The sequence below is a fragment of the Lepidochelys kempii genome, chromosome 16, assembly GCF_965140285.1.
Source record: "Lepidochelys kempii isolate rLepKem1 chromosome 16, rLepKem1.hap1, whole genome shotgun sequence".
Classification (NCBI taxonomy): Eukaryota; Metazoa; Chordata; order Testudines; family Cheloniidae; genus Lepidochelys; species Lepidochelys kempii.
In genome coordinates, this window is record NC_136395.1 from 21,374,872 (window position 1) to 21,402,476 (window position 27,605).

The 27,605-nt window shown below is 44.3% G+C and overlaps 1 protein-coding gene across 2 annotated transcripts in view; it reads left to right on the top strand.

Annotated features, from left to right (window-relative positions):
• The first annotated feature begins 10,205 nt into the window (after positions 1-10,205).
• Positions 10,206-27,605, top strand: part of COL5A1 (collagen type V alpha 1 chain) — a 248,943-nt gene continuing 231,543 nt past the window's right edge. For both annotated transcript variants that reach the window (XM_073313982.2, XM_073313983.2), the window contains exon 1: positions 10,206-10,885. In XM_073313982.2, the coding sequence (XP_073170083.1) occupies positions 10,792-10,885 (94 nt within the window). In that variant the 5' untranslated portion in view covers positions 10,206-10,791. The remainder of the gene's footprint in view (positions 10,886-27,605) is intronic.

Here is a 27,605-nt window from a genome sequence, read left to right on the forward strand (position 1 = left end):
ACTGGCTAATTTTATTCTAAATGATTTCGGCTAGTATTTGCAAGTGATTTCTGCTGACGTAGACTTTTAAAGATTTGCAGCAATTTACTTTTCTAGTCCTCAGTCTTTCACCGTGGGAAGCAAATCAATTCTTAAAAAAAATTTGTCCATACCCTGTTGAAACACAGCATAAATTTGGACAGTAAAATGAGTCATGATGTAATGGATATGGAACACTTGAATGCTGGTTACCCATCAGCCATGACACAGCACTTATCTTACATACCAGCATTTGTGGTTTCTAGTACCACATAGCCATTCATCAAGTATTTGGCAAACTGAGCCCGGTGGGGACATGAACATGATGGAGGGAAACTGCTGGAGATGATCAATGGAGATCTGTCTTGATCACTGTTTCAGGCCAGGAAATCTAGGCATGGAGCAACTTAGCTCCAGACTCTAGTTCCCAGAAGAACTGGGAAAGCTTCTCCTTAATACTCTTGGAATAGCAATGTGCAAGAAGCCAGCAGTTGCTGAGAAAATATGTATTGTGGCCTTGACAGATGATTTGCTAGGTGAACTTGTGATCGCCATTAACATGCAAGAAGTGGAGTTGCACAAAATTGTAACATGTAAGCTATCATCTGCTCATTCGGCTGCTGCCCATCCAGGTGGATCCCTGGGGAATGTGATAACAGCTTTTTTTTTTTTTTTTTTTTAATAAAACAGTTAGAGAATTGCCAAATTCCTCCAGATGAAAATTTTCCCATCAAAGACGCACCCAAACCGAAACCCGGGAGAAGTTAGACCTGGGTCTAAACTTTGTGGCTGTGGGCCCACATCTAACCTTCTCAGGCATGATGATGGACAAACCAGAACTAAGAAATGAACCCAGCAATTCTAATTCAGCCAAAACTCCTCAATGAGTTCAACAGGAGTTTAGTCTAAAATACAGACTGAAGAAGAATCGTTCGAACACCTATGCTGATTGCAGCCATTTGGGCAAATTCATGAGTCTCTGTAGTGCTATTACTAATTGGAACTCGGATCTCCGGAGTCCCAGTCTGGTGCCTTAACAACAAGACCATTCCTACAGCACCTGAGTTTGCCCCATACATATTAGAGAGGCAAAACCCTATGTACCCTGAAAGATCTGACCAGATCACAGTGTATGGGGGTATGGAATACCTGAAAAAAAGTGATAAAGTTCATGCAGATCTCCCAGATTGCAACAAATCTTTGCATTAATTGTAAAAAGAAAAGGCCACATGGAAATGCTGAGAAGGTGAACTGAATTCCGATGTCCCAAAAGGTCATCTTTATGCAAATCACACCTCTCTTGCGTTCTGTACACCAGCATGCTCCAAACACACAGTGGACTTGAATTCATTAGCATTTGGGATTAAACCAAAAAGCAAGCAACAACACTGGAAAGAAAGGAGGAGTGGAAAATCTGTTCTCTTTATTCAACTATTTTCTATTAAAACAAACTTCTTTGATTAAGAGAAACTTCAGCATAGAGAAAAACAAACGGTGCTGTGTTACTTACTGGCTAGAGCATGCTTTCTGTACTACTGATGGGGCATGTCCTGGTGTCACACAGAGGCAAGGACCAGACTCATTTCATCCTAAATCTGGTGCAGCCTAAATCTGGAGCTCTCGCCGCCGTGTGGCAACGCAATTATATTATAAAGAAGTTGGACTGCAAAGCAAAAACAAGTGTCTTCCAATGGCGATGATGAGTTGGGGTTTTTTATTTGTTTATAATTATCTTCCTGGAAGATGGACTTGAGTCTTCCAACATTAGAAACCTATTAATTCAGTTATATGTTTTCTACATCCTGAGTCTGCGTGCCATTTTGTACGTCACCAGTTGGCTTAAAACTGGCCTGGATTCTCGCAACTTTTTAAACTATTCAGTTCAATACCATATATTTTACTACAGTAATACAACTAGTCCACTCTAGGGGAACATGGGCCTGATTCACTGATGCCCTGCACCTTGGGTAGTTCTATAAATCAGTGCAAAATGGGTGTTAACTGCTACTGAATTAAACCAGTCGTGTTTTACACCCACTTTGCTCAGATGTAAATGGACTGAACAAGGTACAGCGTGACCGAGAATTAAGCTCTGCTTTGAACAGCATCTAGCATGTTTTCAGTACTACTACAAGGGGCCCTATTCTACCACTCTTTACTCAAGTTGCATAGTATTTAAGTCCGTGAGTAGTCCTGTTGAAATCAATTGAGTAAGTTACTACACGGTGTAAGTTACTAATTGGTGTGAGTAAGTGTAGCAGGAGGAGGCCCAGTATTAATAATAACTACACCTCTTGCTTCACCTAAAGTTTGTGGAAATAAGATGGGAAGCTGGATACAACAGATATTATATTTATTAATGATAATGTCTAACTGATTAATAAAGAAAATTAAATCCACATGACAAATGGGATTTCATTCATTCCAAAGGTTCACTATCATAGCATAGGGCCAAGTCATTCTAATTCATTTCTACCAGTTTTCAATGTGTTTTGATCTCCCTGATTTGTAATACCCTCTTGGCAGCTTGAACAACAATGGCTTTGCCAGATGATTTTTTATCATTTTACATTTGGCAGATGTGGATTTTTCCCCCCATTGTTTTCAGGGGAACTGAAGTTAATGTTGTTTTTGTTTAACAACCACCTCAGCTGGATGCCAAGCAGACATCTTTCTTTGTACATCAGGAGCCCGTGTGAGGCCAGTGCAGATGTAGCAATGCTGATTGATGGTAAAATGGTGCTGCACAGCCAGCAGGGGGACCACAAAGCACTATGATTTTTGTAAGCCCTATAAAAATAAGGATTTTTGTTTTCGTTTTCCAGAGATGGAGAGGTAACTTTTGAGAGGGAAAGTCGCTTCACATCTCTGTGTCTGGACTGACCATTCTGTAAAATGGGGATAATACTTTCTTCATTGGGAAAGGGATTTTGATGCTTAATTAATCAATGTTTGTAAAATGATTTGAATGAAAGGCAATTATAGAAGCAAACTTTCTTTCTAGTCTGGAATCTGCAGATCTCTCGCTAGTGAGATTAGAACACAAATTTGGGACCTGAAGTCTTGTACATTTCCCTTTCAATAGCGTACTTGTCATCAAGGGAACTAATTTTATGTCAATTGGAATGCCTTGATACAAGTACAATGCCCAGGATCCGCATCTGAGCTCATCGGCAGTTTTGCACCATTGGCTTTTGTGGAGTTACTCCTCATGTACACTGCTGTGAGAGGAGAATCAGGTCTACAGTCTGTGTGGTCATATGCATGCATGGGAAGAAAATATATTTTAAAAGAAACTATATTAATGTCATGCAGAACCAGAGGCAAAACAGAGTAGGCAAAACTATCCAACATCATCAGGAAAGGTCTAGGAATGTTTTTTCCATCAATGTAATCTTTTTTAGACTCCTGGTTACATTATAATGGCAGCCGTGTTAGATTTACGATTTTCCGGTTCTTGCCTTGGTTTGTAATTCAGTGTATCTCAGACTTTCCTAAAGTACTTTCAATGTCATAGTATAGACAAGAAATCAGAGCTAGCAGAATTAAAAATCAAGTGATTAATGGATTAATTAAGATTAATTACAAAAAACCATGCACATATGCATGCGCATACCCCCCCCCCCCCCAAATTGGGTAAAGAATCCTTGTTCTGATCTGAATATTGCTTTTCCCCCCTTCTCTAGTTCATAGATTGATCAGATTTTTGGCACTAGAGGGAAACTGTTAATCCTTTACAAATTGTGTTTAAAGTCACAGATCCGTTTGCAGTGGCAGCCGTGTGTTATTTATATAGTTGTCACTATTGCTAATAATCCACAAGGTTTATACATAAACAGCCACATTTTCTCCGTCATCTTCTCCCACCGAATCCAGCAATCCAGTCCTATGTCTGAATTGTTGTTCACATCACATAAAACCATCATCACACCTGACACTACTTGGCAGCGTCAACAGAGGCCAAGGAATGAATGGGGCCATGGACACTAAACTCCCCACCAATGTGCAGAGGTGGTCCCTCCAGGAGATGGTTGAGATTTTCTGTGGTTATATGGAGGGCTTTAATTTCCAAGGCTCTTAATCTGCGGCCTTTCAACAGCACAAAATTCACATCATTTTTTTCTTTAAAGTCATAAGGCTGAATTTATGACAGCAATCATTTCCGTGGCAACAAGGTATGAGGTCATAATTCAGGATGATGACTTCACTGCTGGACAATGTCTAAAGAAGAGCTTGGACTAGTTCACATATGTTCAGGTGCTAGCAATAAAACCAGAAAGAAGGCATATAATTGCAAAGAAAGGGGAGGAAAACGGTGCTTGGCTATTTCGCGGTGATATTTATTACAATAGTGCCTATCTGAATAATTCCTGAATGGATTTATTATTCCTAATAATTCACCAAATAGCTCAGAAGACAATTGTCAGCATATGGGATGTGCTTAAAGTATTTGCAGCAGCTGTTTGCAGTGTGCCGTTGCTTACCTAAGTCACATACCATTATTTGTGCTACCTGATTGGCTGAGTATAACTTTTCAACCTGCAGAATAATGCAACCATGCAACATTTCATTACACAAGTGGGGTTTGCAAATGTTTTGGCCAATTCCTAATGGTTTTTCCAAATGCTACCAAATAAAGTGACCCCCATGAATAACAGTGAACTGAACTCAGTGCGGTTATATGTGCAAATATTTGGCCGATAAAGATTTTTTTAAACAATGTAAATATTTGACCATCTCTAATCAATATTCTCTTTTGCTCTTCTACGTTACCCAGTCTGACCCTGGGCCAACTCCCGAGCTGCTGTAAATCAGCACAGATCCCCTGACTTCAATGACGCTCCATCAGTTCGCACCAGCTGACAGTCCAGCTCATTCAATCTTAAAGGTTTGGCTCTTTAATCTTGGCACATTCACTTTGGAATTTTCCAGTGTGCCATTGCAAGGCTAAATTCTGTATCTCTCCATTCCTGTTTAGGAGGAGCAAACAGGTCTGCACAAGAACTTAAATCACCTGGAAAACTGCACTCATCTGAAACCGGGCTGGTAACTACAGCTCCCCCTGTTCAGCAAGATCTTTCAGGCCCAGACCCTCACATGGTGTAAATCAGCACGTCTTCGCTGAACTCAAAGGAGCTATTCAGATCTACACCAGCTGAGGATGTAGCTTGGTTTGATCCCTTGGTTTCCTAATCCAACAGTCAAATTCCTTGGAATGCTGGGTAAGTTTCACTGTTGTATTGCACCATTCTAAGTGTGCCTCTTCTTTCATTCCCCTGTGATGTGTTCTTAAACATACTTAAGAAAATATTTTTTCTTCCCCTGGCTGCGTGCCATTGAAATTGCACAGATTTTCAACACAATTGTTAAAGAGACTATTAAAGCCCTAATGGGACTTTCATTTGCAGCTGGAGCAAAACAGAAAACGTCTCGTTTCAAAACAACGAGCTGTTTGTATGATCAGAAATGCCAACCACATCTGGGACAGAGAACTAATGAGATTCCGGCATTCAAGTAACTGAGTCCAAAGTCAGACAGCACCTGTAGCATCATTCAAACTAGCAATGGTTTGAAGGGTTTGCCGGGGCCTCTACTAAACAACTATCCAGACATTGCTTCCACCATGGATCAAGTTATTGTTTTGTTTTATTATTATGGTAAAAGGGGTTACTGGAAAGGAGGATCCTGCCATAGGAGGCTCTTTGCAACCACAGGGGTCGCTGACCCTTCTAAGTGTCCTAGTTACACAGAGAATGCCCTAATATATTGCTTGTTTTCTTCTTCTCACCATTACTATGTGATGAGCGGGGTGAGGGGGGGGGAAGTGAACCCCGCTCATACTGTTGCGGAGTGTTGCTGTGAGCGGTGACATGGCTCCTGAGCTCCACCCCAGGGACAGCTGCAAATCAGCGGTGAGGAAAGGTAATTCCTGTCTAGGATGTCTGTCATTTCTAAAGCACTTTCCCTCAGAAGGAAAGGAGCAATATAAACATAGGCTACCATTATTGCTGCTGCAGCACAAGTATGCTGAATGCTCTGAAAGCCCCCAGGATTTTTAAGGCTGTAGATGTGACACCTCTCCTGAAATACCAACAGCTCCAGGCGCCCATGAGGTACCTGAACAGTATTCTCTTAATTTGTCCAGTCAGCACCTACTCATTAACTAAGGGGGTTGCATCTGAATAATTTTGGAGGAAGTATCACTGGCATCTTATCAAACCTACACCTGGCTCCATCCAAAGCATTTCTCACTCTTTTGAGCTAATGCATCAAGGGATTTCAGCTAACGCACGTTTCACCTAATCCTTCGTTCCAGTCAGAGGCCACTTTGTCCCCAGTGTCCTGTTTCTCAGGGAACTTGTGTGCTGGCAACTCCAGTTTGATTGGGGCAAGGGGGGTTGGAATGTAGGGAAAACCTAGCCCCGCAGGTCATCAGCAACGAAGGACAGGGGCCGACCATCACCATGATCACCCTGCTTCTACGGCTACATCTACACTATGCACGAGGGGTGTGAGTCCCCGGCTCGTTTACATACTTATGCCAGCTCCCATCCAGCTAGTGCGGGTATAAATAACAGAGTGGCCGCTGGGTAGCATGGGGAGCATTAGTGGAGCCGTGCCAAGAACAAACCAGCTTGAAACAGACACATACGCCCTTGGCACAGGTCAGCTCTGCCTCCGCGGCTGTTGTGCCATGAGAACTAGCAGGAGTATGTGTACATGAGGAATCCCACCCCTAGCTTGTCCTATAGATGTGGCCTCTGTTGCATCCTTTTGTCCGGCTTGTTAGACTGTCAGCTGTTTGGGATAGGTACAGCACCTATCACAATAGCACCCAGTGTTGATGGGGGCCTCTCGTCACTACTATAATAAGAATGACCCCACTGGGTCGGATCAATGGTCCACCTTGCCCAGGATCCTGTCTTCCAACAGCAGCCAGTGCCAGGTGCTTCAGAGGGAATGACCAGAACAGGGCAATTATTGCCCTGTTGTCCAGTCCCAGCTTCTGGCAACCAGAGGGACATGCCCAGCAAGCGGTTACTACTGCCAGTAAAAGCTGCTGTAAATGACTTGTGTCCATTTTTATATTAAAGGGGGCAGGAGCTACTCTGACCTACTGAATACTCCAGGGCATCAACACTAACTCCCAGTGTTTCAGAAAACGCTCTGTGTCCAACTCATTCTCAGCCTTGTCGCTTTCTTTCACAGGAAGCTAGGCCATGAGACAGGAAGGAACCTGTGGGGTCAGCCAGTCCAGTCCCATCACAGGCAAGCCCATCAGATAGTCCCATTCATAAATGTATCATGCTCCATTTTAAAAATAGGTTATTTGGCCCCACTCTTCCTTCTGGAAGGCTGTTCCAGAACCTCACTGCTCTAGTGACTAAAAACCTTTCCGGAGAGTAGTAAGATCTTAAGTATCTCTCAAAGGAGGCAGTGTAGTCTAATCAACACTCTAATAATCAGGGCCAGAGGACTGCAGGCCAGAAGCATCCCACCCCCTAATCTGGAATGAGCCATTGACTCTCTTAGCAACCTCAGGCAAGTCACTTGACCTTCTTGTGCTTTGAGTCAAGCCAGCTGTAACAAAGGCTAAAAACAGACATCAATTGACAAACAGCTGCGGTGGGTGTCTAAATCAAGCTTCAACCTGGCCAAATATATTATAAGCCCTTCCACCACCACAAAAAAAAAAACAAAAACAAAAACAAAAAAACAACAAAAAAAAAACCAACACAGATGCTAGAACCTTTATGTAACTCGTGGTGTGGGCTAGAGGCAATCATTCTGAAACAGGGAAATCTGGCATATTTTCTATCAGTGCAATAATGGTGGGCCATCTCACCTTCTACACAAAGTTTCTCCTAATTAGGGGACAAGAGAAAGTGCTGATTCCTTCAGGTACCTAGGATTATGCTCCCTAAACCATGAGATCCCTCAAACTGCACATGATCTTAGGGGATGTGTGCACAAGTCCTGCCTCCCTTCACTGGCTCTAGGTTCTCATAGGAACCCTATAACCCCTGGACAGTATGTTGCCTGTGGGTCGCACTGGCAGTTCCTCCCCTGAAGCTTCCTTAGGGAGGGGTCACTTGTAGAAAGGGAAAGCAGCTATATGAATGCTGACATGATCCATTTGTGTTTGGTAGTGGAAGAAAATACCCTAGAGAGTTGCTATCTTACCAACCTCACTACCTGCCAGCCCTTTCCCACGGATCCAGCCTGTGCAGAGGCACCTTCTCTGAGGTGTGTGTGGGGAGGAATCGCTGCTTTCCCATTCCTTACTCCTGTAGATCTGGTGGGTTTTCTGCCTGTGTCACTGGAGGGGACCATCTGGCCCAGGAGTGGCCAACCCGAGCCTGAGAAGGAGCCAGAATTTACCAATGAACGTTGCCAAAGAGCCAAAGTAATATGTCAGCAGCCCCCCATCCACAACCCCCCTCCAGCCCCGAGCACATCCCGCCCACCGGCAGCCCCGCCAGTCAGCGCCTCCCCCTCCTTCCCCACGCCTCCTGCCTTGAGGGAAGGGGTGGAGTGGTGGCGGGACCTGGGGCAGAGCAGGGGGTTGAGCAGTGAGTAGCCCACAGCACATTGGAAAGTTAGCATCTGTAGTTCCAGCCTCGGAGTCATCGCCTATGCAAGGAGCCACATATTAACCTCCGAAGAGCCGCATGCAACTCCGGAGCTACAGGTTGGCCACCCCTGGTCTGGCCCATTAATAATACTTGGCACTGCCCAACCCCTTTCATGCCGGAAAGAGCTTTTTACAAACAGTAAGTATCTAAACCTCTCAATATGCCTTCATTATTCTAGACATTGTCCCAATGGGTAAACTGAGGCACGGAGGTTAAGTAACATGTCCATGAGCATATGAATCTGGAACAGATCCTAGAAGTCCTGGCTCCCAGCACAGTGCTCTAAAATGCATAAACTACACTGCCAACAGCAAAATTACCACAGAGTTGACCAGCTCTGACTATAAACTGCAGGTCAGCAAACCAGTATTGCATAATTACAGCAGAGCCAGGGATCATATCAATACCTAGACAGAGAAGAAAGATCTGAGTCTAATACAGAAGGGACCACTCCACAAGCCAGCAAATCAATGGGAGGTTTGCCAGAGGACGATCGTGGTGAGTTCATGGAGACAAAGGGTGAGATCTCCAAACAGGTCAGTCCCAGGGTCTGCGGGTGAAATCCTGGCCGCACTAAAGTCAATGGGAGTTTGGCCGTTTACTTCAGCGGAGCCAGGATTGCACCCAGTGGGCATAGACACAACCTAGGTGTACTGTAGAGCAGTGAGTCCCAGCAGCAGCAGTGGGAGAAGCGTTTTATTGGACACAGTGGCAACCTGTAATAAGTGCAGCCCTACGGGCATGTAGAAGCTTTAATGCCTTTCACAGGGTTTTCAAAGGTTTCTTTCTTCCTCAGTCCATTTGCCAACGAGGGTCCGGCCGCACTGAACTTGGTGGCTGAGGGTTCACATACTCAGTTAGCTGCTGGGCTCATAACTGTGATGGCGAAAACCCATTTCCCCATTTGTTGTTTGCAGGGTTGTTGATTCCCGGTTGGGCCCAGGATATTACAGAGACAAGCTGGGCCAGGTCACATCTTTTACTGGGCCAACTTCTGTCGGCAGCAGAGTCAAGCTTACCCAGCGCCCCGTGTAAACTCGAAAGCGTGTCTCTTCCACCAACAGAAATTGGTCCAATAGAAGATATTACTTCCACCATCTGCTCTCTCTAATTCCTCCATTTAACATCCCCACTCACCTTCCACCCACTCCCCTGTTAACCTGTTGCAAACCAATCTTTTACAACTGATCTAAAAATATTGCTTTTTATTATGCCTTTCCAATTTTGTTTCTTTTTGCTCTGACACTGGTTACCGCTTGTCCCAAGAAGCACAAAGAGTCAAGCAACACTGAACCCAGAATTAAAAAATTCTTTAGGCTTCTTGTAAGTCCTTTGGACTCCTGGTGCCGGGGGTGAAAAACAAACCAACCCACCCTGCAACATCTCCCACGCACTGACCGCGAACGCGCTGAATTCGAAGGACTAACTTAGCAAAAGAGCCCAGGACAGCCGCAACTTGTTTGCAACAGCTCGATTTCCTGTCTCTGGTTGCATTCAAACTTGCCGCTGGGACCTGCCTCCCGTGCAGCCCTCGGATCTGGTTGGAGACAGGCTGGGAAAGAAATCAAGGCTGCCGGAGGAAGGGAGGAAGAAAAATCTCCCCATGCCACACATTCAATTTTTTCTCTCTCTCTTTTAAAAACTTCTTTCCCTCTTCCCACCCCCCCGTTTCTCCTGGACTCCAGTAGAAGGGGGCAGAGCTCCGCCGCCTCCTAAACTCTGATTTGCTGCATGGGATCTCGATTGACAATCTCTCGCATCTGCTTTAAAAGAAGGGAAGAAAAAAAAGTTTCCACTCCTCGATTAGTCAGGGAAGGGGGACATCACTTGAGAGGGGAGCCCGAGAAGAATCAGACCAAGAGGAGGAGGAGAGACGGAAGGGAAGCGAAGAAGGACCTGCTATACCAAGAAAGCAAGACAAGCCAAAACAAAAATACAGTCACAGAGAAAGTTCAGACCCTCATCCTAGTTAATAGCAATCAAACACAAACCTCCAGCTCATGGCTTTATAAAAGTTGCTTTTTCTGGGGGGAGGGGGGTCTGAGGCTTTTCCTTTGATTTTTCTACCCCAGACCTAAGGTCGTGTGAGCATTTGCTCAACCCCCTACGCAAGCTGATCCCCCTTTTATTGTGGACCATGGATACACACACAAGGTGGAAAAGAAGAAGTTGGATAAGGACCAAAACGATAGCAATATTTCTACTCTATGCAATTTCTCAAAGCAGAGCGGGTAAGGCACTTTTGTTTATATGGTTCGTTGTGTCCTTAATAAATAGTTTGCCTTCAGGCTACAGAAACAGCTTTCTCTCTCCCTTATTTAACTTAGCCTTGTTAAAACATGATGGCTGTTGACTAATGTGCATGTCATCTATGTCTGGAGCAAATATATGGGTGAGCTGCCCGAAGGCTTCAGAAAACTTGTAACAAGAAAGAAAAGCTTGCTTTCTATTGTGCTGTGCAAAACATTTGTCTTTTCTTACCCAATGCATTCCAAAAAAAAAAAAAAATTCTAGCTGCCCAAGTCCTGTGAATGCCATTTGTCAGGGGGCCCATACAAGGGAGAAAACTTAACTTAAAACACAATCTCCCCCCCCCACCCCTTAAAACAGATCTGCCAGTTGCCAGGCTCACTTTAAATAAAAAGAATCAAAATGTATTTTTAGTGACTTTTTTGTTGTTTCCCTATACAGATATTTTGAATTAATTGTAAACGTCTCTTCTTTGCATAGTTTCTGCTGGAAGAGAGCAAACTTTTGTCAAGAAATAATCGGTTCTCTTCTCTCCCGTATCAAAGCAAGAGATCTTGGTGCAAAAAGCTTTTGCAAACTTTGCTTTTAGAAACTTTTACGCCCTCTGTTGTATGCTGCCTGTACTTTTGTTAATTCAATCTTGCATCCCCCCGCGCCCTCCAAATCACTGTTGCTGGGTTTGGTAAAGGAGAAACTACAAAACGCAACTGTTGGGGCAAAAACAATAGCTCCAAGAGTCACCTTTTTTGCATTCTAGAAAGCGAGGACTGAGTACTTGATTTTGTTACTTACTTTTTGAGAAGTTTTTTTTTTTGTTAATTTTAATATTGACTTTCACAATTATTAACTCTGGAATGCATAGGCAGGATAGAGGAATACTGATGAATCTATCTTGAAAGTTCTTTGAACTTACAATAGCTTAACTCTACTGAGACTCTAAAGGGCACCTGCAGATGTTTGTGGTCGGCAAATACTAAAGAGCAATATTTATTTCTGATTTCCTTTTACAGTACTGTGGGAGGAAGAATAAGAGGAGGTTTGGGGGCAAAGCCACTTTGATGATTTTAAAAGGTGAGATAGGAACCATGATGGAGTTTTGCAGGAGAGTTGGGGCCAACTGAATGGGTGGCAGCTAATGTCAAACTGAGATTCCAATGTTACTGACTAGTAAAAGCATTTAATACAGTCTGTCTGAGCTTCAGCCTTAATTCTGAAGTTTGCATAAGTTCTTTTGGAAGCCCAACCACTATTTAACAGATTGTGTGTTACCAAGACAAGTCATGGGGGGATTCAGACCATAACCGAATAATTGTCAATTATTGTCATTTCAAGGTTCTTCATTCTAACCCAAGAGGACCTATTTATAAAAAGGAGGGAAGCGACTTGTCAAAAATTGCAAGAAAAAGTTCTTAGGTGAGGTAGAAAATATATTCTTTACTGAAAGATAAATATCTATAGATAGAACCTCAGTGGAGGAGAAATAATTATCACCTCAGAGCTACTCCCAGATGTTCTATTGCATTGCAAATCTATTGGATTATGACCTGGAGCAATTGTCTTTGGCTGGATAAGGACCGGATCTGATGTCCATCTTCATATTTAGATAGAGGAAAGAATATTTTCTGGGACCATCCTCTTTTAAAGCAGTCAGCTCCTCAGATCGGGTACTGTACTACCTTCTTTTGCCATTTGTAGACTGCTAAATCCTTGTCAATTTCAGAAATTTAAATGGAAAGAATACAAAGTTTTTTGCAGTCCTGTTGCAGTACAATTAGCCAGGGATGTATTTCAGTAGTGTCATAGCAGCTTAGACGTACTGTCAGTCTCTATATTCTTTGCAGTGCTTTTAGGGAGACTACCCATTGGCTTCGGGGAGATTTGGATCAGAAGTGTGGAGGTATGTCCATCTAAAACTCATTATGGACTAGGAGGTTTCATGCATCTATAACTGTCGGTGTATAGAAATCTTGCTGTTCTGAGTAGCGTCTCTCTTTGAAGTGAAAGGTATTGAGTATTCCCAGTGAGCTTCCTGGTATGATATTGGATTACTCAAATGTGGGAGGAGCCAGATTTGGTCATTTAAAGGCAACGTCTAATGTTCTTTTATCTGGTTAACTTCCCCCAACCACAGTTAAGTTCTCTTTCCTCTTTTATTTAATCCCAGTTTCTTAAAAGGACTAAAATAAAACTGAAATAAAATGCAATGAAGTGAAAACTCACTTCTCTTTTGTCCTGCTCAGGAGCAAATACACCTCTACTATTCAAGTGGGAAAAGAAACCTAACGAAAAGAAAATTATTTGCAGACGTTGATTTATTCTAGAGGCTATGCCATAAGTGACATGAGCTGGGCTGTCTCAGTGATTCCTTTCCAAGCCACAGTGACCCCTGTTCTTTTACAAGTGGTGTCACTTTAAATTTAACTGACAGACAAAGTTGGAGTCTCTCTTTATTTTTACAGATCCTCATAAATGTGAATCAGGTTTCTGGGCGAATATTTTTGGGAACAGCCATTTCCTTTAGTGGTGGAGAAAAGAGTAATAAGAATGCACAGCGTGACCTTTAAAAAGAAATAAAAATTCTGGAAATTATGAAGTATTTTGTTACCATCTGTTGCTTCTCCCCTTGGCTGTTTATAGTAGTCTAGAATGAGCTAAGAATATAATATTCTTAGTCTCTGGCCAGTTAGGACAGATCAATATTTTTACAGTTGAAAAGGATAGGAGTGGCTACTCCAGGAGAAATATGATCCTGTTAGTCTGGAATGGATGTCAGGTGACAGTTCTGTTGTCCAATGGAAAACGTGCATTGTGGTCTCATTGTTTGTGACACGTTGGTCGAGAAGGGGGAGAATTATACAACCTTGGAACAGAACTTTATGGATAATTTGTTTTTTTTAACAAGCTACAGTAATAAACGACCCATTCAGAAGTTGACAGGGATGCATCTGTCAGTTGACTAGCATTCAATGAAACCATGTATTTTCCAAGGGCAGTATGCAGACTCTTCTCAAACCACTCTCCCTTCCCTATAGTAGTCTCTTTCCCATTGTCACGTAGAATGGCATGTGGCCTGAAATACAGTGTCAATGCCACAGCCAAGGGGCCAATTCTGCCAGTTACCGAGTGGCTTCAGCACCCAACAAAGTCAATGAACATTGAGCACACTCCGTATTTGGCGTTATTAGGTGCCAGCATCATTATTTTTGCCTTGGCCCTAAATGACCATGGATAAACCGTCGACATGGGATTGGAGAAAGCCCCTTTCATCGCTGGTTTTCAGTGCATTGCTCCTTCTCCAATAAACGTACTTAGGAATTGTCGGTTTTGTGTTGCAAGCAGGTCTGTTAATCAGGGCCTTTTAGCCTCCAGTACTGGACTCTTTATGCCTTTGAGCTGATTTCTGCTCCTCATGGTTTGAAGGCTGATGAGTCATTTGGGGTATAATTATCCTAGATGTGCAACACTGATTCCTACTGGATGAAAAGCCCTTTAATAATAAGGTTAATCCTATAAACAAAAGTATTTTGCCCTTACACCTAGGGCACGCAGAAATAACGGCTCTGTTAGGACCAACAGAAGGGAACTGCAAAGGGAATATGAATCTTTACTGTGGAAAAAAGGCCCAAACTTTCTTGTTTAAAGGGACAAAAACTCTCCCTTAGCGGTTTTCTTTTTAACACACCAAGCAATCGAAGCTAATCATTAGATTGGCATGGTGCCTCCTGGTTACTCTGACAGGTCGCAGCGTAGTGATAGTCTGTTTGCTGCAGACATCTGTCAGTTAAAAGTCTTGGCATGAGTTGATAATGTGGTTCACATTTTCTGACTTTTCATACCCTTGTGCTATGTGCCAGGGATCCAGATGTGAGAGATGAAAGGATAAGAGTGGGTATGTGCACTAACAAAGGCAGCCATGGAGGTGAGCTTAGATTCCCAGTTTGTGGCATTGGTATGAGGATTAACAGCTTTGAGGATAAAGAGAGTTTTTTCAGCCACCACAAAAAAGTGCTTTTTGTAGAGGAATCATGTGGCTTGTTGGAAAGTCCTGAAGATGGTATAAAAAGTTTCTATCCTGGGGCCGGTCAGAATCAAACTTGCCTTATTAACCAGGTATAACCGACTGCTTGAAACTTAATAGGATGTGTAGTGGGTGGTATTTCTCCCTCTGTATGGTGCATATAAACATCTGTACTATACCTGGCATTCCATGTAACACTCTGTAGTTACTGTGTCTGGATTCATCTTTTTTTCGTGTGGATCTTGAACTATATATTAAGAAAGGAAATTTTGGTGTGTCTGGTGAAGTCTGAAGTCCTGTAAATAAACGAAAGTGGAGTTAGCCCTTTGTCATGTGACAATGGTAAGGAATCACAGAACTAAATGCTTTCCACCAAAACTCCATAAGGAGTTTTATTAGGATTAGGAAATCAGCATTATCCCTAAGCTGTCCCTTTCTCCTCTTCCTTGTAGAGTGCCGGCCTCAAAACTTCCTCACCCTGCATGTCTTCCGGCTATAGATTTAAAGAAACAGTACGATGATCCTCACAGCCTCTTTGAATTTTTTTTTTCCAGAGGGAGGCACTGGCATAAATACAGATGTGAATAAGCAAAATACACATGTGGCATATTTACTCCAATACCTCTGCATTAGTGAAAGTACCCATTTATAGACACATGGCTTAGATAATCCAAGGTTTCTGTCTGGACTTGAGAAATAAATCTGTAAGAGCAGACTTTCCAGGAAACAGCTCTTGGGTCTGTTTTTAAAAATAGGAGATTTGGCAATTTATTTCCTACATCTGTCTCTCTCCCTCTCCCCGCCCTGTCACCTCACTTTCATCTTTGTCCAAAGTTTAAGGATACTTCCTGGAGCAGAAGTTTAATGTTAGTGATAGGAACATCCGTTCTCAGAGAGCCTGATCCAGCTTCCATTAAAGTGAGTGGATAGATTCTCATTGATTTCAGTCTGTTCTGGTCTACAAAGCATAACATATCAGTAAATATTTGTGAGTGTCGAGTTTGTTTTAAGATTTCAGGTAGTCTGAGTAATAACAGTGAATAAATTTAAAAAAATCACTTTTCCCTTATAATACCCATTCCTTCTTGTTGGATGGGACACCTGCTGGCACTTCTAACAGATTTGTCTTTAGACAGCATGAACTTGTCTGTGCATAGATTGTTAGGCAGAGATTTTTCCAAAGCCACTTAGGAAATATGAGTGCACCGTACCTATTCATTTCAAGGGGGGACTGTGTGTCTAAATCTCCTAGGTGGGTATGAAAATCTCAGCCATAGATTTTTAAGACCAGCAGGGATAACTACTCTGACCTTCTGCATCTCACAGGGCTTAGAATTTCACCCCAGTGATTCCTGAAAGGGAGGGAATTGTTCTTCCCTATTACATTATTGACTGCTCTGGGACCCTATAGTTATTTAATTCATTGTACGTGTTTGCATGTATACTGTAGACAAGTATCAAATGCAGGAATAATTTAAGAACAGTGTCACCAAGTGCCCTATGTTGCTGATGATTGGAGAGTGGGCAGAACAGTGTCCTGTAGAGATGGAATGGTAGAGTGGGCATACAGGGGATCGGACTGGGAGTCAGGATTCCATTTCTGAGTCTGCCATTGATTTGCTATGTGGCCACGTCATCCCAACTGGGATTTCCAAAGTGTCCTAAGAGGTTTAGACACCTGTCTCCCATTGAATTTCAAAATCCCAGTCGTAGTTCCCGAGTGCTCCATTTTATCCATTTGCAAAATGTCTGGGATGATGCTGTTTGTTTTTTAACTTCCTTGCAAGTCATGTTGGAGGGAATGTGGGAGCTGAGTAATCCAGAGATCCCCAGGCCAGAAGGGACCATTGTGATCATCTAGTCTGACCTCTGGTATAACACAGGCCAGAGACCTTCCCCTAGATAGTTCCTAGAGCAGATCTTTTTGGAAACACGTTGAATCTTGATTTAAAAATTGCCAGTGACAGAGAATCCACCATGCCCCTTGGTAAAATGGTGCCAGTTGATAATTATCCTCGCTGTTAAAAACTTACACTTAATTGATAGTTGTGAAGTGATTTGTGATCCACAAATGGAAGGAGAGTGATGCAGATTCTATTATCGTTCTTGTAACTGCTGCTAGTTGAAAGATCTGGCAACCATCTTTTGGGGTGAAAAAAAATCTCAAAAATCTGGAAAGCCAGGTACAATGACAATATTTTGTGGTCTAGGTTGGGGTCCATTGTCAGAGTGAGACCCATCAAGTGGCAGAGGCCAGTGACCTCCGACATCTTCGTTCTCTCCTCTCATTATGCACCATAGTATGACTCCACTGACTTCAGTGATTGACACTGATCTTAAGTGTGAGGGCAATGAGGTCCTTTGATGGGCAGCTTTCCAACCACACAGCTGCTGAAACAAGCTCTGCTCTGGGTGTTGAGCCCCAAGGCAGAGGAAGGAAAAAAAACCACAAGTGTCCAAACCTAAGGGCCTTGCAGACAAGAGAAACATCCTTCCAGGGACATGAGATCCTTGTTCTGTTTGATGCAACTTGCAGACATGGTGGCTTTGTACTTGAACAGCCTCATTTGCCCACAGGATGGTTGTTAGGAGTAATCATTAGTACAGCCCCATAAATCCCCAAGATGCATTCCTTGCCCTGAACAGTTTCTACAACCTAAAACAGGAAAATGGGGACAAAGGTAAGGGAGGGCATGGGGAGAGTTTTGAGAATTGCCTTGGAGGGATCAATTAGATCTCTTAACTAAAAATGAAATTAAGGCATTTAAGCTTAATGTTAATTGGGATGGTATGGGGCATGTTTAATTCCTCCAGGTATTAATTATTATTTGTAGTGAGCCAACAATGTGTGAGGTAGATGGATATGAAGACCAGGGACCTGATTCAGGTCTTGCTTGTAATGGTTTTCCATTGCCGTAGAGCCATTGACGTCAAGGGAGTTACTGCCAGTTTGTTTCAGTGCAAGTGAAATCAGAATGGAGAAGGAGATTTCCACTCCAGCGCTTACAGTCTAGCTAAACATTGTGCAACTCGGTATATGGGGGTGAAAAAACCCACCGAAGAGGAATGATGCAAGTGGGGTGAATGAATGCTGAAGTTAGGCAGCATCTCTTTAATTCCACGATTTAGCTCTGTGTGTGTGTATGTGTGCACCTGGAGAACGGGGGAGGCGAGGCAAGGGGTAGGAGGAAAGTTGGGGTAGGGATTGTCAGCCCTTCTGAATAAATCTGTTTGCAGGAGGCTCTTAAAGGAGGAAAGATTCCACGATGTATTTTCCTTCGCAAAATATCCAGAGTGATCAGCTCTCTAGTTCTGTTTGTGGTGTATGTGGGTTGCAAGCACGCAGCGTTAACGGTTAGATTTGGTATCCTAACTGTTGAGTGAATACCATAGCCTCGTGGCGCAGTTCGTTGTTGTCCCGGTTGTTGTGAATGTCAAAGGGAGAATAAGGGCTTGTCTACCTATGGCATTATTCCAGACTCGGTACTCCAAGTGGATGAAACTAAACCAGAAAAGGCACTCTTCTTCCAGAATATGAGTGTCCACAGATGGCGTTATCCCAGAATAGCTATTGTGATTTTAATTCACATGCTACCTTAATCCGAATTGCCTTTTGAAGTTTCGACAAGCCCTAAAAAGGAGGGAAACCCTGGTGTGTGCCTGATATGCATGCATTCAGACACAGCCGCAAGTTTGTCCCAGCGTATACTTTTACAAACACACCAGTTTCTTCTAGCTTTTGGGATGCCGGTTTTCCCCGTTCTATCTTGCATTATCAGGAGCTCCTTTATTCAAACCACTGAGACTCAGTGCTGAGCTATGCAATCTGAGCGTTACCAATCATGGCTGCACTGCATGGGTAAGCACAGGGCATGGATGAAACTCTCAAAGCCCCATCTTGGCCTGCACTTGGCGTAAAACCTGGGGTGGAGTCTCTTGGGGTGAGGAGGAGTCTATCCTGTGGCTGTTCCAAACTCCAGGACAGAACTCTAGAGGGGATTCCCCCTATGGCATCGTATCCCACATGTACACCCCATGGCTCTTTTATAAAAGGGAAATGATCATTCCTAGTCAAGGGCAGTGACTCATCCTATGAGTCATGCAGAAAGAATCCAGCTGTGTCTGGAGTCCTCTGAAGGAGGATTTCCTCATTGGCTCATTGTGATCAGTTGACCTGCTGTTGAGGGAGTCCCTAGGGAAGCTCCCATATAATAAAGAGGGATCTCTTTTTCCCTTTGTTTCATTCAAAGCTGTGCTCACTGAACGTAAATGACAGCGCTTGCAAATTCCTTACTATTTTGCTAAGTCCCAGGGTCAGAGCCGCTGTTGCCCTTTGAGCTGCTTGAATTACTGCTGCTTTTTATTTTTTATTTTTTTAGATCGGAATTTCTCTCCAACGTAACCCATCTAGGCGGTAGCTGGAAAACTGGCAAGAATAGCAAATTGGAAGGCACTGAACAGTCTTTTGTCCTGGTGGTGCGGGTGTGTGTGTGGGTGTGGTTTGGAAAGCCTTCGGCATAGATTGGCCCTTTAAAAGGTCTTAATTCATGAGCTTGTTGGAAGATCTTCAAGTCTTGGTTGGGACCTTTGCTAAACACTTGGAGTCAATAGGGGTGACATTCAGTCTTGTGCAGAGAGCCTTCACAAGGCCCATGTGCCACTGAAATCCTCATTTGGGGAGACTGTATTGATACATAGGCCCCCTGCTGTCTCCTGCATGGGGGTGAATTCCACCCGAAGTCCAGCAGAAGGTCAAGTGGCACAGATGGAGATGCTTTTAGCTGTTAAAAAGTCCTGCTGAAGATCTGTGGCCTTAGGGCTCTGTATCCAGGCATGGGGGTGTATGCTAAATGGATATGTGCACTCTGAATTGTCTTCTGACCTAGAAAAGGTCTTTGGAAGATCTGGACTGTTTTATTTTTATCAGCTCTTCCTCCCAGCATGTTCTTGATAGCCTCCCTACATCACGCCTGGTAGAAGGAGGCTATCGCTGGCAATTCAGCGCACCGGGGCAGAGCTGGAGAAAGAGGCTCATCACACACCAAGAGTTTCCGTAATTTCGCAGTGGGCTTCAGGCGAGAGGAGTATTCTGAGGGCTGCGTATTCCTGCTGTAACATATGCGGGCACCTCATTCTCTGTGCCTCACGGGGGTCCTAGCATGAACATGAGGAACAGACCTAGTGCCAACTGAGAGCCCAACCCTGCAATTGTCTACTCATGAAACCCACACCAGCTTGGAGTGGCTGTCTGTTACCCTCTGGGATTGAGGAGCCTGCTACAACCTTGGGGAGGAGAGCTGGGTTTTGTAGCTCAGGCAGTAAAGTCTCTTGTATTCAGATCCAGAAGTCTCAAGTTCAGTGCCCCCTGCGGATGACCCACCCAGAGGTGTGGCATTACACTCTGGATTTCTTTGGGGGTAAACAAGGACTAAGAGTCTGATCCAGCAGACACTGACATCAATGGCAATATAGCCACTGACAGCAGGGTCAGATAGATGAGTAACAGCTTGCAAGACCGGGCCTTTAAATAGGATTGCATTGAGGCCTGATGAGAAGCCCACTGGAGTCTAATGGAGAAACTCATGTTAACTGTAGTAGGATTTGGATCAGACCCTGGGTGCTTTAAGGACCCAATCTTACAAGATGCTGAGCAACTTCTGGAGGCACCAAGTGTCCTCAGTTCCCATTGACTTGACTGGGAGCTCTGAGTGTGCAGTGTTCCCAGGCGTTGCTTACACCTTGCAGGATTGATCCCTTCGCTGCTGTAGTGACTTAGAAGTTTTGGTTAGGATTCAGCATGGTGCTTTTAGGAGAGAGAGAAAAATGCCCAGAACGACAATGAATAAACAAAAGCATTTCTATTGCTGTTCTTCTCCTGCTCTCATCACTGTGGTATCTGAGCACCTTCCAGTTGGGCATTAAGCCATGGGACTAACATCTGCCACAAGTGGCTTGTTCTCTCTCTGCAGGGGGAGAATCGTGTATGCAGTGGAGAGTTTTGATTGGGTAGGGTTTTCTTTTGGGTGGATTTGTTGTTTTTAGATATCCATGCTGCTCTGTGCTTTACATGAGAGAGGGCCGATCAGAGAAGCGTAGCTGGCACTGGGAACAAGTGTGATTTTGATGGTCCTTAGGTCCTGTGGGAATTTGTTCCATAGTCTCGGACTGCTTGAGAAAGCTCCATCTCCTGCACAGATGAGCTTTATCCTGATGGTCAGAAGCTCCATTGTGTCAGAGGAGCAGAGTTCATAGAATCATAGGTTTCAGAGTAACAGCCGTGTTAGTCTGTATTCGCAAAAAGAAAAGGAGTACTTGTGGCACCTTAGAGACTAACCAATTTATTTGAGCATGAGCTTTCGTGAGCTACAGCTCACTTCATCGGATCACTTCATAGAATCATAGAATCACAGAGTTGGAAGGGACCTCTGGAGGCCATCTAGTCCAACCTCCTGCCCAGAGCAGGACCAATCCCAACTAAATCATCCCAGCCAGGGCTTTGTCAAGCCTGACCTTAAAAACTTCTAAGGAAGGAGATTCCACCACCTCCTTAGGTAACGCATTCCAGTGTTTCACCACCCTCCTAGTGAAAAAGTTTTTCCTAATATCCAACCTAAACCTCCCCCACTGCAACTTGAGACCATTACTCCTTGTCCTGTCATCTGCTATCACTGAGAATAGTCTAGATCCATCCTCTTTGGATCCACCTTTCAGGAAGTTAAAAGCAGCTATCAAATCCCCCCTCATTCTTCTCTTCCGTAGACTAAACAATCCCAGTTCCCTCGGCCTCTCCTCCTCTCTCCTATGGTTGTCGACCATAGTCCTCATCTCTGAGCTTTAGGCCCTTTTAGAGATGCTGGGCCCAGGTCACTGAGCACCTTGAAGATAAGGATGAGCCCTCAGACTTGCCTGGGTATTCTGCATGGAACCACACAGAGAGCGGAGGATGGGTGTGATTTGTGTGCCGTCGGCCATGCTGCTGAGGAGACGCACTGCAGGGTTGTGTGCTTGCTGGAGTTTCCTAAGAGCTGAAGAGTTCATGCTCAGGTCTATCGCATTGCTGTTGTCCAGACGAGGTGACAAAAGTGTGAATAATAGCTCACCAGGAGGGGATGGAGTGTCCTAGGCAACTGAAGGTGTGTGCTGCTACGTGAGAGCTGCGCATCAGCGAGGAATGTAGGAGCCCTCCTAAACTATGGACAATATTGAGTATGTGCCTTCAACCAAAGGAGACTGCTGCATCATAGCTGCAAACGCTTCAAAGTCCTTTCCTCTGCTCACCAGCATCACCTGGGTCCTGCTCAGGTTCAGCTTCAGTTATTTGGTAGTTGCATTTTTCCATGCAAAATGTTAACCCTCTCCCTCACCTTGCAACCTCAGCTTGCTGCAGAGAGCTCCTTGGAGACTGCATTCTCCAATTGCCTCACTCTACATAAAAGCTTTGATTCTTACTGGAGTCAAATTCACTCAGCTATGTGCTGAGTCTGCAAGCTGGCAGTTGTTTTTTTTTTTTTTTAAACTGTCAATGGAGACCTTTGTATGGAAAAAGAAAAAGAGACAAATGTGGGAAGAGCAAGCGAAAGCGGCAGGCGCGGACAAGGGAAAAAAAGAAAGGGATGGATGGAAAAACTCCTTAAAATACAAAGACGATATAAGGGAAAAATTGAGGTTGGCAGCATGCTGTAATCAGCCACGTCGTTGTTGTTCATCAGTTTCAGGTCCTTGACACAGAGCTCAGCACTGAACGTGCAGTTAAGATGATGTTGTGGTTTCCCTGTGGACATGTCTGGAACCTCATCAGAGCAAAGCAGTAAAACAATAGAGGAAGTGCACAATGGGCATTTTTTAGTTTAGTTTTTCTGAGTTGCTACTTTTTTTAGAAGCAAGAAGCTCCTAGCATTGTTTGGGAGTCTTCAGGCTTCTCAAAGATCACAGAATCAGAGAAATGTAGGGCTGCAAGGGACCTGGAGAAGTCACCAAGCTGAGCCCCCTGCACTGAGGTGGAACCAAGTAAACCTAGACTATCTGTGACAGATGTTTGTCCAATCTGTTCTTAAAAACCTCCAATGATGGAGTGTCCAGAACCTCCCTTGGAAGCCTGTTACTGGGTTTTGCAGATGAAGGCCATCACTTCTTGTCCTACCTTCTGTGGACACAGAGAACAATTGGTCACCATCCTCTTTAGAACAGCCCTTAACATATTTAAAGATTGTTACCAGGTCCTCCCCTTAGTCATCTTTTCTCAAGACTAAACCTGCCCAGTTTTTTTAACCTTTCCTCTTAGGTCAGATTTTCTAAAGATGTAATTTTATGAAACACAAATCTATCATGGCTTTTATATATTTACGGGGCTGGAGTTTTCCTAGTAGTTTAGACAGTAAACTGCATGGAGAAAGGATGGTCTGAGAGTTAAGGCACTGAAATGAGACTCAGGAGAGTTCATTTCTCAGCTGTGGGCAGACTTCCTGTATGACGTAGACTAAGTCACTTAATTTCTCTGTGCCTCAGTTCCCCATCTTTAAAATGGGTATACTACTTCTTCTCTCTTGCTCTTTGTCTTATCTGTTTGGGCCAGAAACTCTTCGGGGGCAGGGACCATCTTACTCTGGGTCAGATCCTCGTCTGGTGTAAATTGTCAAAAATCTTTATTGACCTTGGTGGAACGATGGCAAATTTACAGCCTGCTGAGGATCTGCCCTTTTTGGCTGTACAGTGCCTAGAACAACAAGGCCCTGATTTCTGGGGCAGGCACTAAGAGAATACAAATAATAATACTGAGCACTGAATTGGCCTATTTATGGCCTATTGGTATGACTCATGTGGGCAGTGCTAGAAATTCAAATCCTGTCTGCGGGAGTGAAAATTATGACAGCTACCCAGCAGGCCAGACTAGACGATCCCAGGCCTTCTATTTTATGTCACCAATTCATAGATTATATCTTTCTTTAAAAAGTGAAACATAAAATATTTTTTCTCATCCCCGCCCCGCCGGGTTAAGTAGCTGGTTATATTTGAAGAGGTTGAAGGTTGTTCCTTTGTTGTAGGAAGAAAAACATAGCGTGCTCTTCTGTTAACAGAACCTGTCTCTACGGTACGCGTTGTGTCCCCAAGGGTAACTTCTTTGATTTGTCCGTGTCACTTTACAGCTTTTCTCTGTGCGTTTGATTTAAACAATATATGAGAGCATGGTGCATCGTGCTGTTAAAGAAAAGGCACTATTATTAGGGCAAATTGAACCACTAAATATGACCAAGTAATTGAAAACAGGTCAGGGATTTCCTGAACAGCATGGTAGATACCTCAGCTTGCTGGGGAAAAAAAAAACTCAGCAAGCTAGAGTATGTGCATGTGTTGCAAATGGAAATTGGGGTACTGGTTACTGAAGCATCCTAGCATGCAAAGCCCAGTGGGGATATTCTAACACTGGGCAGCTATAAGCCAGGAAAAGAAGGCAAGGAAAGATGATCCCAGTATGTCTTTTAGGCAGTTTTTAGTTAGTAACATCCAACTATTTTTACAAGTGTAAGAAGGTTGGGAAAACGTCGCCAAGGCATTTTGCTTCATTTCCATCTACTCTTTGGTAATATGGATGGCCGTAGGAATGCATCCATGCACCTGGCGATAGCCCTGATTTGTCTGAAAGGGCTCAGCTCCCATGTATTATGTTGCAGTAGGACCTAGAAGCCTCACTGTAGCAGGTGTGGTAGAACTGTGGAACAGTCCCTGCCCCGCAAAAGTTTACAATCTAAGGGTGAACTCCTGGCCCCACTGAAGTTGATGGGAGTTTTGCCCTTGACTTCAGTAGAATCGGGATTTCTCCCTAAAACACCTAACTTGAAAATCGAATCATGTCAAAGTGCTCAGAAAGAAAAGGAGTACTTGTGGCCACAAGTACTCCTTCTCTTTTTGCGAATACAGACTAACACGGCTGTTACTCTGAAAAGTGCTCAGACCAACTGTTGTTCTGAATGTCGGGGGAGGTGAGGGATTCTCCACTGTTCTCAGTGGGAGCAGCAGGGTGCCGAACCTTCTTGACAGTCTGGCCACATGACTGTATTTAGATCTCCGCCTTAGCTCAGGATGACCCTGACCTGCATGCCTGGGTTGGGCGCTACATTTGCAGCCAGAGGGACAGAGAGGGAGATGCTAACGTTCTCAGGATCACCAAAGCCATAAAGTTCCTTTCCTGGCTCAGCCTGGAAGTGAAACGTTCTCTCCGCAGCGTTCTCTGTCCTCGCCTTTCTTGCAAGGTGTGGTTAGTGCTCCCAGGGAGTAGCATGGGCGGTTCCTGCTGTGCTGGAGAAAGCTGGATTTGAGTTTCTGGGGAGAAAACGAGACACCGAGAGAGATGCGAGGTCAGCAAGGGGTCTGCTGGAGTGTTTGACTGAAGGGATTGTTCTACAGTTCAGTTGTCAGCGATTGATTTAGAGTTTCATTTACGTGTCAGCTGGAACTGCTATTATTTGAGCGTGTCCACACAGGAAACGTATCAGTCCTGTGGCCGAGCCACGTAGTGGAGCCTTGCAGAGCAGTTTACTGTTGTGTTTTTTGTTTTTGAAGACGATGCTACAGTAAGAATTCCAGGCAGCCAGAGTTTTGGTATCAGCTTCCCTGTAATCCCTAGGATACATTGCAATGTGCACCTTATGCAGGGATTCTGGCAGTAGGGGATGCAAGACAGATCCATGCAGTTGCACCCTTCAGACTCTGGATGGGAAGCAGTGAGTTTGAGCATGCAGATGTGGGTCCTTGTGGACCCATCCCCAAGGTGTCCAGTGATGGAATACTAACGTGTCCTTCACATGCTTTGTTTTAGAATTACAACCCTCCGGCTGCATAACGCATCCATCATATGTGTACCTCTTTTTGTAACCCGCACTGTTAAAAGGTGACTAGAAAAGCCCTGGGTGATGAGTCATTGTGAATACAAGTGGAGGGCTCTGCGGGAGGAATAGAAAAAGTGATTTATGAGGTGGGATCCTCAGCTGGTAGCAATCAACGTTGTTCAGCTGACTTCAGGGGAGCTGCACCAATTGACGCAAGGTTAGCAAAGGTCCGAGATGGAAATCTGCTGACGTAGCTGCCTTGATCTCCCTAGCTTTAAACTAGGATAGTGCTAGATTGAGGGAAGCGCACAAGCGGTAAATAGAGGCCACCGTTTCAAAGGTGTGCAAAACTTTAAAACATGACAGCAAAGCATTAGTAAGCCCTCTCTTGCCCCTTGTTCCCTCCACCAAACACCCCCACCCCCAAAGAAAGAGCTCGGTAGCATGAAAGCTTGTCTCTGTCTTCTCCACAACAGAAGATTGGTCCAATCAAAGCTGTTATCTCACCCACCTTGTTTCTCTCTCTCTCAGACTTCCCAACAGGGTTGTTTGTAGATGGTTACATTGCCCTGGCCTTTCAGGATTGTGGGGATAAAAGTCTCACTCCCCCATCGTCCCTTGATTTTTTTTTTCCATTGAAAAACAGTTTTGATTGGAAATTTTCTACCAGCCCTCGTAAAGGCCCATCTGTCTTCTCTGCCCAGTGCAGGGTTGTTCTCGATAGCCCATCTCATGTCCTCTTCCCTGCACAGTGTTGATCAGAGGTGTTCCTAAGAGATGCATCTTCTTCCTGAGATACCAGGAAGACAGGTGGGCAGAGCAGGTCAGATCAGGAGGATCCCATGCTGGGCAGACGTCATAGCCAGTTAAATATTGGCAGGGCCACAAAAGATTAATCTGCTGGGGCTCCTGCCCTCAGAAGGGTCCTAGCAAGCTCAGCCACTGTAAGGGCCTCCCTTGAATGCTGTAGGAAAGGCCTGAGCGCTGTGACATGCTTGGTCTTAACTGAGGGATGAAGACCTTTGGCAACACCGGTGAGCCAGCAAAATTCCAGGAAGCAGCAGCACTTATTCTTGTGTCCGCCACCCACAGCTCACCCCCATCCCCTACCCTGGCTCTGTATTAAGTGCCCAGTTGTAAATTAAGCTTTTACATTTCCTGCCCGAAAGCTTTGTTTTGCATGCCCTGGGCAAATGGTTTAACCACATGGTCAGAGCCCTGACAAGAGAAATGTCCCTAGCTGCGTAGCGTCTGATTAAAGGGGATTAGCGAGTTGTGGATGGGCGAGTGCCAAGTGTCCGGGGGGATGGGATGGGGACCTGGCCAGGGTTTTTCTTTAATTGATGTTGCTGAGGTGACTTTAATAAAGCAGTCGCAGGGGCCCATGATGCCAGCTCACAGAATCCCAGTCCGGATGTTTTTCACTTTTTCTTCTTAAGGGACTAGTATGGCTTTAAATCACAGGCACCTCTTGTAACAGAAAAGTTCCCTTTTCATATGGCTGAGGGATCTCCGGGGATCTCTGGCACCTGATTAATTGCTTTCACTATCAAGGAGGGAGGTACAGGGGCTATATAGCAGTTCCTGCCTTGTGTCTCAGTACAGTTGATCCAGCAGGACAATGTGGAGGAGAGACTTAGGACCACTGGCTTATCTAACTTATGTCATGTCCGCATGTTCAGATCCATTAGTGATGGACTCTGAAAAGGAGACTCCCATAAAATCATAGGAGCAGGAAAGGAGAAAGGCTAGAGGTGGTCAGGAAATTTTTTTTTCATGTTTGTCAATGTTTTCTGCAGGGAGAAAAAAAATCATCTCAGTTTTTCCATGGAAGATTTTGATTTATTGTTCCTGGTGGAG